General features: G+C 49.5%; 1 protein-coding gene across 1 annotated transcript; it reads right to left on the bottom strand.

Moving 5' to 3' along the window:
- Positions 1 to 6,635: 6,635 nt before the first annotated feature.
- On the bottom strand, positions 6,636 to 16,339 carry Nob1 (NIN1 (RPN12) binding protein 1 homolog). Its single transcript, XM_051169241.1, has 9 exons — positions 16,216 to 16,339; positions 15,997 to 16,129; positions 15,127 to 15,257; positions 13,862 to 13,933; positions 13,321 to 13,449; positions 13,063 to 13,233; positions 10,090 to 10,187; positions 8,672 to 8,816; positions 6,636 to 6,919 (listed from the first exon to the last, which is right to left on the bottom strand). The coding sequence occupies exons 1-9, from the start codon at positions 16,303 to 16,305 to the stop codon at positions 6,650 to 6,652; spliced, it is 1,239 nt and encodes a 412-aa protein (XP_051025198.1). The 5' UTR covers positions 16,306 to 16,339; the 3' UTR covers positions 6,636 to 6,649.
- Between the last annotated feature and the right edge of the window lie 764 nt (positions 16,340 to 17,103).

Raw genomic sequence — 17,103 nt, forward strand, 5'->3', positions numbered from 1 at the left:
GGTTTCTCTGTGTAGCCCTGGCTGTCCTGGACTCTCTTTGTAGACCAGGCTGGCCTCGAACTCACAGCGATCCGCCTGCCTCTGCCTCCCGAGTGCTGGATTAAAGGCGTGCGCCACCACGCCCGGCGTTGTTGTTTTTCACAGCCAGATGACTTTTTTTTGGGAATTTTTTTCTCCTTGAGTAAGGGTTTCTCTGTGTAGCTCTGGCTGTCTTAGATCTCGATCTGTAGACCAGGCTGGTCTTGAACTCACAGAGATCCACCTGCTTCCTGGGATTAAAGGTGTGCTCCACCACCACCTGTTTCAGTCTTTTTTGTCTGTCTGTCTGTCTTTTGGTTGTTCCAGATAGGGTTTCTCTGTGTAGCCTTGGCTGTCCTGGACTCACTTTGTACACCAGGCTGGCCTGAAACTCACAGAGATCCACCTGCCTCTCTGTGCCTTCCCATAGTGCTGGGATTAAAGGTGTGCACAACCATCAGTCTGTTTTCTCATAGAACCTAGGTCCACCAGCCCAGGGATGGCACTACCCACAGTGGGCGGAGCCCTCCTCCATCAATCACTAATTAAGAAAATGCCCTACAGGTGGATTTTACGGAGGCATCTCTTCAGTTGAGGTTCCCTCCTTCCGGATGACTCTAGCTTGTGTCAAGTTGACATAAGGCTAACCAGGACATGGGAGAAATGGATTGGTCTTTAAGTTTCCATCATGCTTGTGGTCATTACTACAAGACCATAGAATTCCCCTGATCTTGTATGAGACAGGCCTTCGTCCCAGGCTATGTATAAAGTGGGCATTGCATGGGCTGAAATGGTGCTCTCAGCGTCCCTCCCCCACAGCCCGAGGGGGAAGGCAGGGCCAGGAGCTCTGAAGCCTTGCTGATGTTGTCACTGTCTAGAAATAAAAAGCAGGAGAGGTTGATTCCCAGGAGTCCTCCTCCTCCTCCTCCTCCTCCTCCTCCTCCTCCTCCTGGTGAAAGTACAAACAGCCTCATTAGTCACTGCTAATACACCGTGTCCAGGTGTGGACCAGCTCTCCAGCACAAGACGTCCCCAAAGCCACTGCGTCTCCCTGAGCTGTCATGATGGACTGGGCACCTCGCACACAGCCCTCCTCAGGTCTGTCTGGGGACTTGGGTCTCTGTTGTCCTCAACGGTTCCTGCGAGTGCCAGCCATACCCCTGCAGGGAAACAAGGCCTCGGTCTCTGAGGAGTGAAGTTTCTGCCCTAAGTCCCGTCTTCTCTCCTTCCTCCCACCATCGATCGCTTCAGCAGAGGAGACAACCACTCTGTTGCGTTCCCTGGGGTTTTGGTGTCTTGTTGAAAGTTTGCTGTTATATATGTCTGAAAGAGGGCATCCGAGAAGGGGGCAGGGCTCAGTAAAGACACCGAATCCCTGCTCAGAGGGTGGCAAAGGGTGCGCGGGAGGAGGACAGCCTGTGAGCTGGGTGGGGGTGTTGGCGTGTATGATAGGCACTGGTGAGTAGGGACTGAGGAGGTGTGGAGGCCAGCGTGGACCTTGATTGTTGTGCTGTTTAGGGACCACAGGCACGTCATAATGGAAGAGCCACAGGTCCCTTTTGACAGAGATAAGGAGGCTGACTTTTTGGCAAGTGGTAACTAGCTTCCCAAGTTCCCGAGGGGATGTTGGCTTTTGTCTAACTAACCAGAATTGGGGAAATGGGAGTTTCTTCGGACCTGATAACCCTCATCAATTTTAGGAGATGGGGTGGGCGTGGGGACAGGGTCTCACTATGTAGCCCAGGCTAGTCCCAAACTTGCAACCCTCTGTCTCTGCTTCCCAAGAGTTGGGGACGCAGGCTGTACCTCCATACCCAGCAAAGCATTCTCTGTGGATTTATAACAATAGCTCAACCAAAATTACCTTCATAAATTATGAAGGATTTTTTTTTTCTCATGTAGCAAATTAAATTTTGGTTGCAGCTCACAGAAGGCAAGATACAAGAGAGGCCGGCCCCATTGTTGGTGTTTTGTCTTCATCAAGGAGGCTGTCCATTCACCAGGAGAAGGAAGACCACCTCCAGGGAAGGAGAACTTAATTGTTACCAAAAGAAAGGTGCGTAGGGGCTGAGGGCTGGGGGGCGGGGCATTTCATGTGTGACTCATACATGAATTGTAAGTATTTACTGAAATGTCACCAGCTTTAGGCACCTTGCTCTACAACGAGAGGGTAAACATTAGCCTTCTGTCCCCAGCACTTGAGATCAAAGCAAGCCTGCCTCAGCACCCATCATAGCTCACAGAAGTACATCCCTAGGGACTCAGCTTGCAGAGGAGTCTCCATGCATAAAACGCTTTGGCCCAGGGCAAGAGAACACAGAAACTTCCGTGTAGACACACTCACCAGCCATCTCGGCTCTGGACTTCTTTCCAGCCTTGTGTGGTTTCATAGGTATGCCGCTGCTGTGCTTTTCTCTCTTCTCTCTCTCTCTCTTTTCTGTTGTTTTTGTTTTTTTGAGACAGGGTTTCTCTGTGTTTTCTTGGTTGTCCTGGACTCACTTTGTAGACCAGGCTGGCCTTGAACTCACAGCGATCCACCTGCCCCTGTGGGATTAAGGTGGTATGTGTCACCACACCTGGCCCACTGTGCTATTTCTAAGGCTGGCTTCGAAGTCTTTTTTTGTTTTTGTTTTTGTTTTGTTTTTTCGAGGCAGGGTTTCTCTGTGTAGCCTTGGCCATCCTGGACTCACTTTGTAGGCCAGGCTGGCCTCAAACTCACAGCGATCCACCTGCCTCTGCCTCTCGAGTGCTGGGACCAAGTCTTGATTTTTAAATTAAAAACAAAAAGAATTCCATTGTTTATTTTCATAGTGCATGAGTGGAGGTCAGAGAACAACTTGAGGGAGCTGGTTCTTTCCTTCTGCCATTGGCGGGGGCGGGTCGTCTCAGGAGTCAAACTCAGTGTGTCCGGCAGCAATCAATTTATCTGTCTTACCACCTACCCCTTAGCCCCCCCTACTCCCAACCCCATGCTGGGATCACAGACATTCACCACAAGGCCTGGCTATCTTTTATAGGCTTGCTTTTATTTATTTTTGCAGTACTGAATCCTGCATTACAGGGCCTCATGAGAACTTGGCATGTGCTCGACCAAGGAGATATAATTCTGGCCTTAAAAAAACAAAAACAAAAACAAAAACCCGTTGTGAGCCAGGTGGTGGTGGTGCACACCTTTAATCCTAGCACTCGGGCAGAGGTGGATCTCTGTGAGTGCTGGGATTAGAGGCATTCAATCTCAGATCTCTTTCCTAGCATTAAATCTGGTCCAGGGACTTGAATCTATACTTCGGCTCCGACATAGCCCCTTTCTCTTGCTAAACTGGTCTCTTCTTAGGCTTAAGCCCTGGGGATCTATAATAAGCAGTGCCAGTGAGGTTGACTTCAGGCTGAGGTGTGGTTCAGTGGGAAAACACTGCTGAGCATTCAGGAGGCTGTGGTCCATCGTCAGTACCAAACACATCTCAATGAAGGCTGTACTTAAATAGACCGACTGGCTAGAAAGGGGTGGAAATCTCTAGGCGTGAAGCTGATGACTTCATTTTAGGGTATTCTCCCTAAGGAGAAATAGTTAATTACTTGCAGGATATTTGTGTTACTTTCCTCCTTACTGTCACCAAACACTGAGCAAGAAACAAGTATAGGGAGCAGGGGATTATACTGGCTCATGTTTGAGGGGACACTGTCATGCTGTCACACTGTCACGGGGAAGGCATGGTGGCTGGTGGCGCTGCAGCAGCAGGAGGATACAGTAGCTGCTTGTGAACGTCTCAGTGGACTCGAGGGGAGAGACTAGGAAGTTCAGCCAGGCCAGAAAGCTCAAGAACTGTCTCTTCAGCAACACACTGTGTCTCAAAACAAGCTGGGGGACCAAAGGTTCAAATGCACAAGGCTGTGACGGATATTTTTCACTCAAACCACAAGGCAACTTTGGACATGGATAAAAGATCAGAAAAGAAAAATGGAAGGCCGGGCGTGGTGGCACACACCTTTAATCCCAGCACTCGGGAGGCAGAGGAAGGTGGATCCCTGTGAGTTCGAGGCCAGCCTGGTCTACAGAGCCAGTTCAGGACAGTCAAGGCTACACAGAGAGACCCTATCTCGAAAAACCAAAAAAACAAACAAAGAGAGAGAGAGAGAGAGAGAAAGAAATGGAGGCAGAAATAGGTGGATCTCTGTGAGTTCAAGACCAGCCTCGTCTACAGAGAAACCCTGTCTCGAAAAGAAAAAAGAAAAATGGGGGAGCTGGAGAGATGGCTCAGAGGTTAAGAGCACTGGCTGCCCTTCCAATGGTCATGAGTTCAATTCCCAGCAACTACACGGTGGCTCACAACCATCTGTAACAAGATCTGATGCCCTCTTCTGGTGTGCATGATGTGTACATGCAGGCAGAGCACTGTACACATAATAAATAAATAAACCTTAAAAAAAAAAAAAAAAAAAGAAAGGAAAAAGAAAAATGGGGAATTCCAAAATTTCAGCGAAAGCAGTTCTCCAGGCTGCTTGCCCAATGCTGCTGCTGCTGGGCTGGTGCTCTCTGTGCAGACCTTCTATGTCCTGTGTGCCGGAGTCTCTCGTTTCCTGCCATGTTCCCTGTACACGCTCCAGCACCATAGTGTCCCTGTTCCTTCTAAGGAGTAGGCGTGTTACTGGAAGTCACTACAGAGGACCTGAGTTTGGATTTCAGCACTCATGTCAAAAGCTAAACTTCATGGTTCTCTGGGCTCTACCTCTTACTCTGGGAGGAAGGACATAAAGGACATGAGACAGGAAAGTGACTTAAGCGGGACACTCTGCCTTTGACCTTCGCGGGGAAACTAGGAGAGCTTTGTCTGTTAGGACTTCAACCCTTATCAGAGCTAACGTCGCTGCAATTCCACAAGTGAACTGTACACGGCAGTAGTCACCACCTTACCCCATTCCTCCAACCAGGGAGGGGTGTGAACATCCTCCACCCACACCCTCTGTCTCACACACACAGACACAGACACACAGTTTCTCTGTGTAGACTCGCTTTGTAGGCCAAGCTAGACTCCTGAATTCACAGAGATCCACCTGCCTCTGCCTCTGGGATTAAAGGCATGCGTCACCATGCCTGGCTATAAACATCTTTAAAAAGCATAAAAATCCTTTCTAAAAATTTTATTTATTTTATGTGAGTGCTATCTGCATGTGCATCTGCCTGCCAGAAGAGGGCATCAGATGGTTGTGAGCCACTATGTGGTTGCTGGGGATTGAACTCAGGACCTTTGGAAGAGCAGGTGGTGCTCTTAAATCACTGAGCCATCTCTCCAGGGCCCCTCCCTCCTCATCCCCACCTTTAAATTTTTATTTATTTTATGTGAGTGCTCTATCTGCATGTGCACCTGCCTACCAGAAGAGGGCATCAGATTCCAGTATAGATGTTTGTGAGCCACCATCTGGTTGCTGGGAATTGAACTCAGGACCTCTGGAATACCTCTGCATTCTGAGAGGTGGGATTAAAGGTGTGCACCTCTACTGCCCAGCCAAGTATGTATGTACGTATATATATGTGTGTGTGTGTATGTTTTTCCGAGACAGGGTTTCTCTGTATAGCCTTGGCTGTCCTGGATTTGCTTTGTAGACCAGGCTGGCCTCGAACTCACAGCAATCCGCCTGCCTCTGCCTCTGGGATTAAAGGTGTGCACCACCACACCTGGTGTAAAAACATATTTTTAAAGAAATGTTTTAAAGCCAGGCGTGGTGGCTCCTGCCTTTAATCCTAGCACTTGGGAGACAGAAGCAGGATCTCTTGAGTTCGAGGTTATCCTGGTCTACAGAGTGAGTTCTAGGACAGCCAGGGCTCAGCGTTAGTCTCGCAGTTGCCCAGGTGCAGTCCCTGTGTAGACACACACAGACTGACTGTGCCCCACACTGCTGTGATACGAGTAGACACTGAGCTGGTGGCTGCATGACGGCATACCGAGCAGCTACAGAAGCAATAGGCTGCTGACGTGAACAAGCCACCTGCGCTGCTTTCCAGTGCTGGGACTTTCCCTGAGTTCGACTGATACGCTGAAATTATTAAATGACCACCCTTTCCCCAGGAGACACACTTTACGGTGTAAAGACACCAAATGTCAGTCAAATGTGGACCCAAATGAAAGGCTGCAGTATGCATTCACCTCACTGCATTTTCCTGGATGACTAAACATTAAAAAAAAAAAAAAAAAAGAAAAAGTTAAAAATTTAAAGTTTTATTGTAGAATACTTATAATTTCTATGTAGTTGGTCCTTAGTCATATGTCATGCTAGCTCTACATCCACCAAGGATACAAGAACAAGAACTTAAACTCAGAGGAAGGAGCTGGCCATCGAGTTTATTAGAGAAGATTACCATTTGGATATTTCTTCCTTTGAACTTCAAGGCTCAACACTTGCTCCAGGACGCACTTCTTTCTGCTTCAAGCTCTCCTTCCCATGGCGGAGTCCTGGCTCTGCATGCTCACACAGCAGAGTCTCAGGCAGGCAGGAGAGCCGGGCCTCGAGCAGGCAAGCACCCGTCTAGCTGGTTTGCAGACCAGACCCTGGGACGAGCCTGCAGCCCCTCAGCTGCCTGTAGCCCCTCAGCTGCGCCTGCAGCCCCTCAGCTGCGCCTGCAAGGCTTGCAATGTCACCTTCTTTTTACAAACTTCTTTCTAGAAGCATTGGGATTTAAGCGTCTCCGCCCAGCTCCCAACGTGCTGTCCCGGACTTGCAGGGTGGCTGAGCGACTGGAGATGTCATTCTCTGCAAAGGGAGACACCCCAGCTATATAGTCAGGGGCAAACACGTTGGTTTTCTGCCTGGCCTTGTGGGAGAGCCGCAGCTGGGGGAAGCGCTGATCCTCAGTCAGATGGGGGTTCATGGCGTATTTGCCCCCTTTAGGGGTGGGCAGTGAGTACTGCAACAAGAGGAAAGGCTGTTACAACAGGGACCCCTGCTCACACAGAGCCAGCTGCTGCCACACAACTGTCCTGCCTACTGTGTGCCAACAAGACAAGTGCCTCCCACACTACGCTTTTCTCAACTGACAGATGAAAACCTGAAGGCTTTACTACACTCTCAGCTAATGACAAATGGACAGAGAGCTTCATGGAGCTGATGGCATTTCCACAGAGGCGCAGATTAGCAGCTCTGAAATGGCTACTCGGGCTCTAGGCTGAGCAAAGGTGAACCATCATGAAGAAAGTGTTACATGGGTTTTATGAATGGGGGTGGATGAGGCAGCCTTGAATACACTCTTGGCCACTAGAAAGCATTCCTGGCTGGGCACAGCGGTGCACTCCCAAGGGCCCTACTTGGCAGACACAGGCAAGAGGACCAAGAGTTCAAAGACATCCTTGCTCATATGGCAGGTTCAAGGCCAGCAAAAACTATTTATCTAAAATGTGTTTTAGCTCCCGAGAGAGGGCTGGGGATGTAGCTCTGATGGCTGCATGCCTGCCCAGAGGCATGAAGGCCCTGGGTTTGCTCCCCAGTCACACAAACCAGAAGTGTTTGCAGGATGCAATAATCCCAGCATTTAGGAAGTAGAGTCAGGAAAATAAGAGTCTGCCTCAACCTGACGCCACATACCCTAAGAGAGAGGGCAGGGACAAGGGTCTGACGGTGTCAGAAGAGCAGGAGCTGGGGCACATCAGAGGGACGGGGTTTGCGGGGCTCTCACACGCCAAGTACAGAATGCATGAGCCTCAAAATGAGGAATGAAACAAGCGTAACCTAGAGCAGAAAACGCAAATCCACAGAGAAGCTGGTTGGTGGTGGCACACATCCGTAACCCCAGCACCACCACCGCCGGCTTCTGGTCCTTGCTGAGCTCTCTCTCTCCAGGACCCCCCCCATCTTTTAGAGACAGCTGCACTCTGTAGCCTCATGGCCTTCAACCTTGTAGATATTCTTTGTTTGTTTGTTTTTTATTTATTTATTATGTATATACAATGTTCTGCCTGCATGTGTGCTTGCTCACCAGAAGAGGGCACCAGATTTCATTATGGATGGTTGCGAGCCACCATGTAGTTGTTGGAAATTGAACTCAGAACCTCTAGAAGAACAGCCAGAGCTCTTAACCTCTGAGCCATCTCTCCAGCTCCCCTTGTAGATACGCTGCTTGAGCCCCCCTGAACGCTAGACTCACAGGCACAAGCCACCGTACCTGGCTGTTCTTTCTTGACCCATTCTCACAAACGGCTTTTCCTATGTGAACACTCCCCTTCCTCCCTCCGTCTCAACTGAACTCAGACCGAGATCATCCTTTAGGCTCCTATAGAAATGGGTCTCCACTGTGTTCCAAATGGCCCCTGCTGAGCTCTGCCCTCCCCAAAGCAGGTGGCCACGAATGGGCACTCACTGTCCACCAGCACGCCTTTTGCGCCTCCTCCACCCCCACAGGCGTTGGCTCGTCGTCTCACTCTTCCTATCTGGGTACCAAGAACACGGGCTTCCGACTCCAGCAGCATGGTGACTAAGTGGCTGGCTCTCCTGTGGTTCTCTGCTCTTTTTCTGACACTGGGTCTAGTAGCCAAAGCTGGCCTTGAACTCCTTCCTGCCTCCACCCAAGTGCTGGGGTTCTGGAGTGTGTAATCACCCTGTCCAGATCTCCCTTGGTCATTTGATCCTGAAGTTAGCTGTGGGGTTGAGGATGCAGGCCACTTACCCGGAGGCCTCTTGCGTTCAGCACTTTGGGGTTTCGGGAGAAATGCATGTGCAAGGTGCCATCGTCATTGATGGTCACAGATACTTTCTTCAGGGTCTTGTTCCCACAATGCCCACAGAACACTCGGTTCATGTCTGACGTTGTCCTAGGGGACACAAAAGAAAGGCTGTACACTAGCAGCACAGGCAGGAGACCCCACCTCCAGCCTCAGCATCTCTCAGAGTCTCTACAACCCGCAAGGGGAGGCAGAGCTAGGTCAAAGAGCTGGAGAAGACAATCCCTCACCTGCAAGTCTCCTGAGCCTCTACGAGGTGCTGTGGACCCTGCTTCTCTGAGAAGCGGAAGACCTGCAGCCACTGCCACAAGTTCAGTGTGTGTGTCTGTCTGTCTGTCTATCAGGGTAGGGTAGGAGGATGGGGACAGACAGACACTAAGAGCTTTTTTTCAGGGGACAGTGGGTTTTATGAAACAAGGAGCTGTCATGAGCCTTATGCACTTAAGACTAAGAACCATTAGTCTATGGCTCAGAAGAGATCTAAGGAGTGATGCAACTCTAGAGGGTGTGGAGAGGCTGGGGCTGGGGCTTCTAAGGAAACAAGCCCCTGTCAGGAAGCCCAATCAAATCAACAGCCCCTCAAGCCCAGCAAACAGCTCAATGCATCAGCACCATCCCACAGCAGGCTTCTGTAAAGCAGGGCTCTGCCAGGTGACCACAGATGTCTACAGACGCAGCCAACAGATGCACAACAGCGACAAGCCTGCCTGTAAGTCACAGAACATCCTCCCACAGCAAGGCAGTGCAGTGTCTTCCAATCCAACTGGGGTGTGTCTACAGAACATCAAGGCCCGCCCCCAACAGGAAGTAGCAGGGTCAACCAACCAACAGTCCACTAGAGGGAGCACTTCCTCTGTGCCAAACACCCTGCTGAATTCCGCTCCCTGGTTCTTAAATCTTTCTATTTAAAGACAGTTTTAAGGGACTAAGAAGGCAACTAACTGTCAGAGCCGTAACCAGGACAGACGGCATGGAGATGTGAGCCACACACTCTGGACTCACAGACCACCGTGTGCCTGTGTAGAAGGGAAAGCTGGCGACAAACACAGTGAGTCCCATGTACCCGTCACCCGGCCTGACTAGCCACTCGCAGCTACTGTTTCATCTCTACCCTACATCCTGTCCTCCTGTGTCACCTGGGAGCAGGTCCCAGACTTCTCACATCCACAGTCCAGGCCCTCGAGGTGTGTGCACAGGGACAGATAGGCCACTGGCAACCCCCGTCCCAGGGTTTCAGTGTGGTGGAGTCGGCAGGTACCCACAAAGGAACAGGGGTGGCAGGAGAGCACATATGAAACACAGGTTCTTTCTCTTCTGGGGAGTCAGCAGCAGGGACAGGAACCGGAAGGCCCCAGTCACGTACTTGAAACAGCCATGACAGCGCAGGATGTAGCTCCGGGCCTCTCGGATCAGCATGCCGTTCACTGCCAGCACGTGCAACCCCATCTGAAGTAGAACGTTCTACAACCAACAAGACACACTAGTGAATAACTGAGATCAACTTCTTTAATATTGATCTGGATCTGGCAGTAATTTTGTTCAGTTATGGGAACCCAATATTCTGGTTTAGCATATATGTATATACACATGTATGTATGTATACACACACAGAGACACACACACACATTTTTCAAGGGAGGGTTTCTCTGTGTAGTAGCTGTCTTTACTTTGTAGACCAGGCTGGCCTCGAACTCACTGGATCCTCCTGCCTCTGCTTTCCAGGTACAGGGATTAAAGGATAGTGCTACCACCTCCCAGCCATAGTTTAGTTTATAATCCCTTGCTTTTGTTATGGATCACGAGAGAGGCCTGGCTGGGAACACAGCGACCTGTGTTACTTAGCATTTGCAAGACCAGAGCCTGGCCTCATTGACAGTGCCACTCAGCAGAGATTTGTTTGTTTTGTTTTTTCCAGTCAGGGTTTCTCTGTGCAACTGCCCAGGCTGGACTCTGGATCAGCCTGCCGCTGTCTCCCTCAGTGCTGGGAGTAAAGGCGTGAACCACCATGCCCTGCTAGTCCTGGAACTCTTAAAGATTTGGGGTTTTGTTGTTTTACTTATGTGCAAAGGGGAGTATGCAAATGTCCACAGAGGTCAGAGGTGTCAGATCCCCCTGGTGCTGGAGTTTCCAGTAGTTGTAAGCCACCCCATATGAGTGGTAGGTATGGAATTCTGGTCCTCAGATAGAGCAATGCATGCTCCCCGGCCCCTGCCCCTGGAACTGGCTCTGTAGACGGGGCAGGCCTCAAACTCAGCCTCCGCCTCCTCAGCACTGGGATTAAAGGCATGCATCATCACACCCAGTGATTTTTTTTTTTTCTGCTAGGAAAAATATTTTCCTCTTTGGGTTAAAAGTCCTGTTTATCTTCTCCAGATCCCAAAACATTACAAAGAGAGATAAAAAGGCACCAACTGCTCGTGTTAAGAATTAAAAAACAAGCCGGGCGTGGTGGCGCACGCCTTTAATCCCAGCACTCGGGAGGCAGAGGCAGGCGGATCGCTGTGAGTTCGAGGCCAGCCTGGTCTACAAAGTGAGTCCAGGATGGCCAAGGCTACACAGAGAAACCCTGTCTCGAAAAACAAACAAACAAACAAACAAAAAAAGAATTAAAAAACAGGGGCTGGAGAGATGGCTCAGAGGTTAAGAGCACCGAAAGGTCCTGAGTTCAATTCCCAGCAACCACATGGTGGCTCACAACCATCTATAATGTGATCTAATGCCCTCTTCTGGCTTTCAAATATGGTATACATAATAAATAAAATCTTAAAAAAAATAAAAAATAAAAATAAAAAATAAGCCAGGCGTGGTGGCACATGCCTTTAACCCCAGTACTTGGTAGGCAGAGGCAGGCGGATCGCTGTGAGTTCAAGGCTAGCCTGGTCTGCAAAGTGAGTCCAGGACAGCCAAGGTCTCGAAAAACCAAAAACAAAAGCAACACAGAAAACCCTGCCTCTTTTTTTGTTTTGTTTTTATTTTTTTGAGGTAAGCTGGCCTCGAATTCACAAAAATCCATCCACCTGCCTCTGCGTCTTGAGTGCTGGGATTAAAGGTGTTTGCCACCTCCTGGCAAAAAAACCCTGTCTCGAAAAACCAAAATAAATCCCAGTACTTAGGTGGATCTCTGTGAGCTCCCGGGCAGCCACAAATACCCAGGGCCATCCAGATGGCTCATTAGTAAGCGTGCTTGCTATCAAACCTGAACTCTTGAGTTTGATGCCTGGCATACACATGGTAAACAGAGAGAGGTGACTTCTTCAAATTGTCTCCTGACCTCTACATACACACTGTAGCACATGAACATTCACACAGTAAACAAACTAACAAGCTAGCAAACAAATAAATGCAATTTTAAAAAGTTAATTAAGGGCTTGGGCATGGTGGTGCATGCCTTTAATCCCAGCAGACAGGTGGATCGATGTGAGTTCGAGGCCAGCCTGGTTTACAAAGTAAGTCCAAGACAGTCAGGGCTACACAGAAAAACTGTCTCAAAAAACAAAATAAAGGCAGGGCGTGGTGGCACATGCCTTTAATCCCAACACTTGGGAGGCAGAGGCAGGCGGATCTCTGTGAGTTCAAGGCCAGCCTGGTCTACAAAGTGAGTCTAGGACAGCCAAGGCTATACAGAGAAACCGTCTCGACAAACCGAAAATAAATAAAAAAAATAAAAATAAAACAACAAAGTTAATTAAATATTCTAGCAGGGCGGTGGTGACACACCTTTAATCCCAGCATTCAGGAGGCAGAGGCCGGTTTTTGTGTACAAGGCCAGTCTGGTCTACAAACTAGTTTTAGGACAGTCAGGGCTTCACAGAGAAACCTTGCTCCAAAAAAAGGAAACCAAACAAATAAGTTGTTATCCTAAAAAACAAAACAAGCCAGGCTGGGTGGCACACACTTTTGATCCCAGCACCCAGGAGGAAGAGGCAAATAGATCTCTTTGAGTTCCAGGCCAGCCTGGTCTACAAAGCAAGTCCAGGACAGCCAAGGCTACACAGAGAAACCCTGTCTCAACCAACCAACCAAAGCCGGGCGTGGTGGCGCATGCCTTTAATCCCAGCACTCGGGAGGCAGAGGCCGGCGGATCGCTGTGAGTTCGAGGCCAGCCTGGCCTATGAAGTGAGTCCAGGATGGCCAAGGCTACACAGATAAACCCTGTCTCGAAAAACAAAAACAAAACAAAACAAAACAAAAAACCAAAAACAACAACAACAACAAAAACCCAACCAACCAACCAACAACCCCCTTCCCTACGCATACTGTTACTGATGTGATGGCCACCCGAAAGACAACGAACAATTAGCCACTCCCCAGGGTTGGCCTGGGCCTGCCGACCCACCTGCATGGCGAAGTCTGTGGTCACACAGCCAACGCGCACGTCCTTTGGGATGTCACACTGCTCCAACTCCTGCTGGACCTGCTTGATGTTGCTGGGGGTTATCCAGCCACCCCCATCATCATCACTGTCTTCAAACTCCTCGGCCTCCTCTTCCTCCTCTCCTTGGTCAACCTGAAACATCAACACACGAGCTTCCAGCCCACAGGACCGACGTGCAGGGCCTCCCACATCACTAGGAGACGGCAGCCAGGGCCTCACCAGCAGCTGCTGCAGCTCGTGGTCAATGTTAGGCAGAGGGTTCCTCCAGAACATGAAGGAGCTGAACTCCAGGTCCTCAGGCCCGTCCGCAGTGTGGCCGCCATCCGCTGGTTCTTGTGATGGCTTAGGCTGGGATTAAAGGAAACATTCATTTTTCACTGTAGGGGAAAAACCCCCGGGCTTTACACATAACACAAAGCAGAATAATTTAAAAACATGAAAACTGTTCTGAGTTTAAACGTCAAACCATTCTATATGCAAGCTGGGTCTGGGAGCACTGTACAAATATGCCTCAAATTTGAACCAGGGACCTCTGGAAGAGCAGTCAGTGCCCTTAACTGCTGAGCCATCTCTCCAGCCCAGGTAGCTCACAACTGTAACTCCAAGATCTGACACAGACAGACAGAAAGACACACACACACACACACACACAGAGACAGATGCACATACACATGCCCCCGCGCTTTGGCCCAGATCAATATGCTTTGCTCCCAACAGCGGTGGCATGTGGAAGGAGGGCCAGGGCTCCTAAAGGAGTTACCTTGGAGGGCAGATGGAAACCAGAAATGTGCAGAGGAGTTTCAGGGTGCTGAATGGAAGAACTCACTTTAACCTAAAAAAAAAAAAAAAAGCCTGCATTGAGTAAAGACAGTTAGTTTGAAAACACAACATGAGGGCTAATTAAAAAAAAAAAACAACAAACAAACCAAAAATCAAGATCTTTCTCCCTAGTTATTGAATATAAAAAAATTACAAATCGGCTGGGTGTGGTGGCACGAACCTGTGACCTCAGAGGCAGAGGCAGGCAAATCTCTGTGAGTTCGAGGCCAAGCTGGTCTACAAAATGAATCCGGGACAGCCAGGAGTACACAGGGAAACCGTGTCTCCAAAAACCAACAAAACAAAACAAAACCAGAAGTTACAAGAATATACAGACAAGCTGGGCGTGGTGGTGCATACCTTTAATCCCAGCACTCGGGAGGCGGAGGCAGGCGGATCTCAGTGAGTTCAAGGCCAGCCTGATCTACAAAGTGAGTCCAGGACAGCCAAGGCTACACAGAGAAATCCTGTCTTGAAAAACCAAAAAGAAAACACAGACAAAATGACAGCATTCAGAGACCTCCAACACCATTAAGTGCTCTCTGGGCATTTCTATTACACAAAAAACTGTGAGGTGTGCACCTGTGAAATCTGTTTTTATTTTATGTAAAAGTATGTAATAGACACAGGAAAAGCTACATATCCTTGAAACAGCAGATGACCTAATTGAAAATACCCAGGGTTAGCCCCAGCCGTGGTGGCACACACCTGTAATCCCAGCACTCGGGAGGCCGAGGCTGGTGGATCGCTGTGAGTTCCAGGCCAGCCTGGTCTACAAAGTGAGTCCAGGCCAGCCAAGGAAGAAACCCTGTCTCGGAAAAACTAAAAATAAAATAAAACAACAACAACAACAACAACAGAAAATACCCAGGGTGGTGGCTCTGTATAAATAAACAGGCTGTCTATAGATGGTAACTGTAGAGGTGAATTGTGACAGGGACACGAGGCCATCATACTAATCCTCCTTCACCTGTGACAGTTCCCATAATAGCAAGTGGACTGGAGAGGAGGCTCAGCGGGGAAGAGCACTTTAGTGCTCAGCCATGAGGACCCAGCACAGTTTGGTGATGCTTATAATTCCACTCCAAGAGATGAGATGCCCTCTTCTGGCTGCCGTGGGTGCCCTCACTACCGCTAAAGCTCAGAAACTCAGATATACACAAACTTAAAAACCAACACCCAAACAACCCAACCTGCCTCATTTACCTTTTCTGGCTCTTTTTTTAGATGAGCCACCCCGACGAACTCCGCTTCTAGCTGGTAAGTGAGCGCCAGCACCTGGATGTCGGTGGCAGAGAGGCTGGGGTAGTCCCCGGTTTTCTTGGAAAACTCAGTCACTGAAGTAAACAAGAGATTTCTGACTTTACTGAAGGGCAAACACTGACAGGTCTTTGGATAGACACAGTATCAAAAGGACGCATAGAGGGGCTGGGGAGCTGGCCCAGCAGGCAGAACACTGGCTGCTCTTCCAATGTACCCAGGCTCAGTTCTCAGCGTTCACGTGGTGGCTCGCAACTATTTGTAATTCCAAAGGAATTGCAGAGATCACACCACTCTACCAGGTGTGATCTTGTTCTGAGTTGAGGCTGCCTCTCTATTAGAAATTACAATCAGCCTACTGACAGGACGACACATACATGCTCTTTTTTGTTTGCTTGTTTTTCGAGACAGGGTTTCTCTGTGTAGCCTTGGCTGTCCTAGACTCGATTTGTAGACCAGGCTTGAACTCACAACGATCCGCCTGCCTCTGCCTCCCGAGTGCTGGAATTAAAGGTGTGCACCACCACGCCCGGCTATGTTTTTTACTTGGCAAGCGTTCTCCCCGAGTTCTTATGCTGTTACACACCTTTACTGCACGCTTCCGATTTGCTAGACACTATGGCAAGAAGTACATTATTATGGTTTGCAGTACTCCCGGAGGTGAGAGGCAAATACTGTTACTATTCTCACTGCACAGATAAAGATTAAAGTCCATGAGGTATACCTGGGGCGGGGACACACAGCTAGTTAAAGCCAGAATGAATCGACGGTCTCCGCTCTGGGCTCAGCTCCCCCAAGGCTGACCGTGGCACTCACCCAGCCGCACGTACTCCGGGAAGGGCTCCTTGAACCTCAGCTCGTAAGGCAGCACTGCCAGCCGCCTGCGCGTGGCCTTGTCGCGAATCTCTCTGACCACCTCCCGGATGGTGTAGATGTTTTTTCCAAAGTCCTGTGGACAGACCGGCTCAGTTATCAAACTCGCCTGACCCCGCACGCACCCCTGGGGCGCAGGCTCCGCAGCGGAATTTCCTGTACCTGTAGAGGCGCATCCTTCAAGAAAGCCCCGGCGTCAGCCACTACATGCTCCACCGGCGCCATGCTGGCTACCATGCACAGGCCGCGCATGCGCACAGGCCCTGCGCTGCTCCCTGCGTTTGCAATGCAGTCCTCTGAGATCTGGAGGAAGAGCCGCTGCGATTTAGCGGCGCCCCCTGGCGGCCACAACCAACCGCTTCAGGACATGCACGCACGTACAGCCTCGCCGGTCGCCCAGGCAGGGAGTGAATGCATAATTAAATTTGAGAGACTCCTAGGGTAATCGACCTCATAATACACTTCACAGAGCTTTCTTTACTTTTTAAAGACAAGTTTGGGTTTTTGGTTTTTTGTTTTGTTTTTTTTTAGATTTATTTATTTTCTGCCTGCATGTACACCTGTATGCCAGAAGAGGGCACCAGTTTTCATTATAGATGGATATGAACCACCGTATGGTTGCTAGGAATTGAACTCAAGACCGATATTGCTCGTAATCTCTAAGCCATCTCTCCAGCCTCAGCTTTCTTTATTTTTTGTTTTGTTATTTTGAAACCAGAGCGTTTATTTTATGACTGATTGAAATCCTCAAGATGAACTGGCTGCTGCAACAGCTGCCCTCTTGGGTTTAGGTGTTGTTCCTTCACGGAATCCATGTCTGAATCTTCGGTAGACAATCTTTAGGTCTCTCATCCGCCCGTCCCAGTTGTATTTCGCCTCTTAGCCTTGGGCACTCGTTATACTTTCTCTTGCGCTTGGCAGGGTAGGCACATTTGCCACAGGTCGACTTCTTAAGGTGGTAGGCCTTAGAGCCACAGCGGCGGCACAGCACGTGCGTCTTATTGCGATGCTTTCCAAAGGATGACGTCCGTTTTGTCACCTTGCTTCTGC

This window comes from Acomys russatus, chromosome 26, assembly GCF_903995435.1.
Source record: "Acomys russatus chromosome 26, mAcoRus1.1, whole genome shotgun sequence".
Lineage (NCBI taxonomy): Eukaryota > Metazoa > Chordata > Mammalia > Rodentia > Muridae > Acomys > Acomys russatus.

What these genes read in the sequence shown, in the direction of transcription:
- Nob1 (XM_051169241.1), bottom strand. Translation starts at nt 16,305, where the DNA reads ATGCGCGGCCTGTGCATGGTAGCCAGCATGGCGCCGGTGGAGCATGTA. An exon ending in TGAAGGATGCGCCTCTACAG is followed by an intron (nt 16,130 to 16,215) that starts GTACAGGAAATT and finishes GTCTGTCCACAG; the next exon opens with GACTTTGGAAAAAACATCTA. An exon ending in GTTTCCATCTGCCCTCCAAG is followed by an intron (nt 13,450 to 13,861) that starts GTAACTCCTTTA and finishes CTTTAATCCCAG; the next exon opens with CCTAAGCCATCACAAGAACC.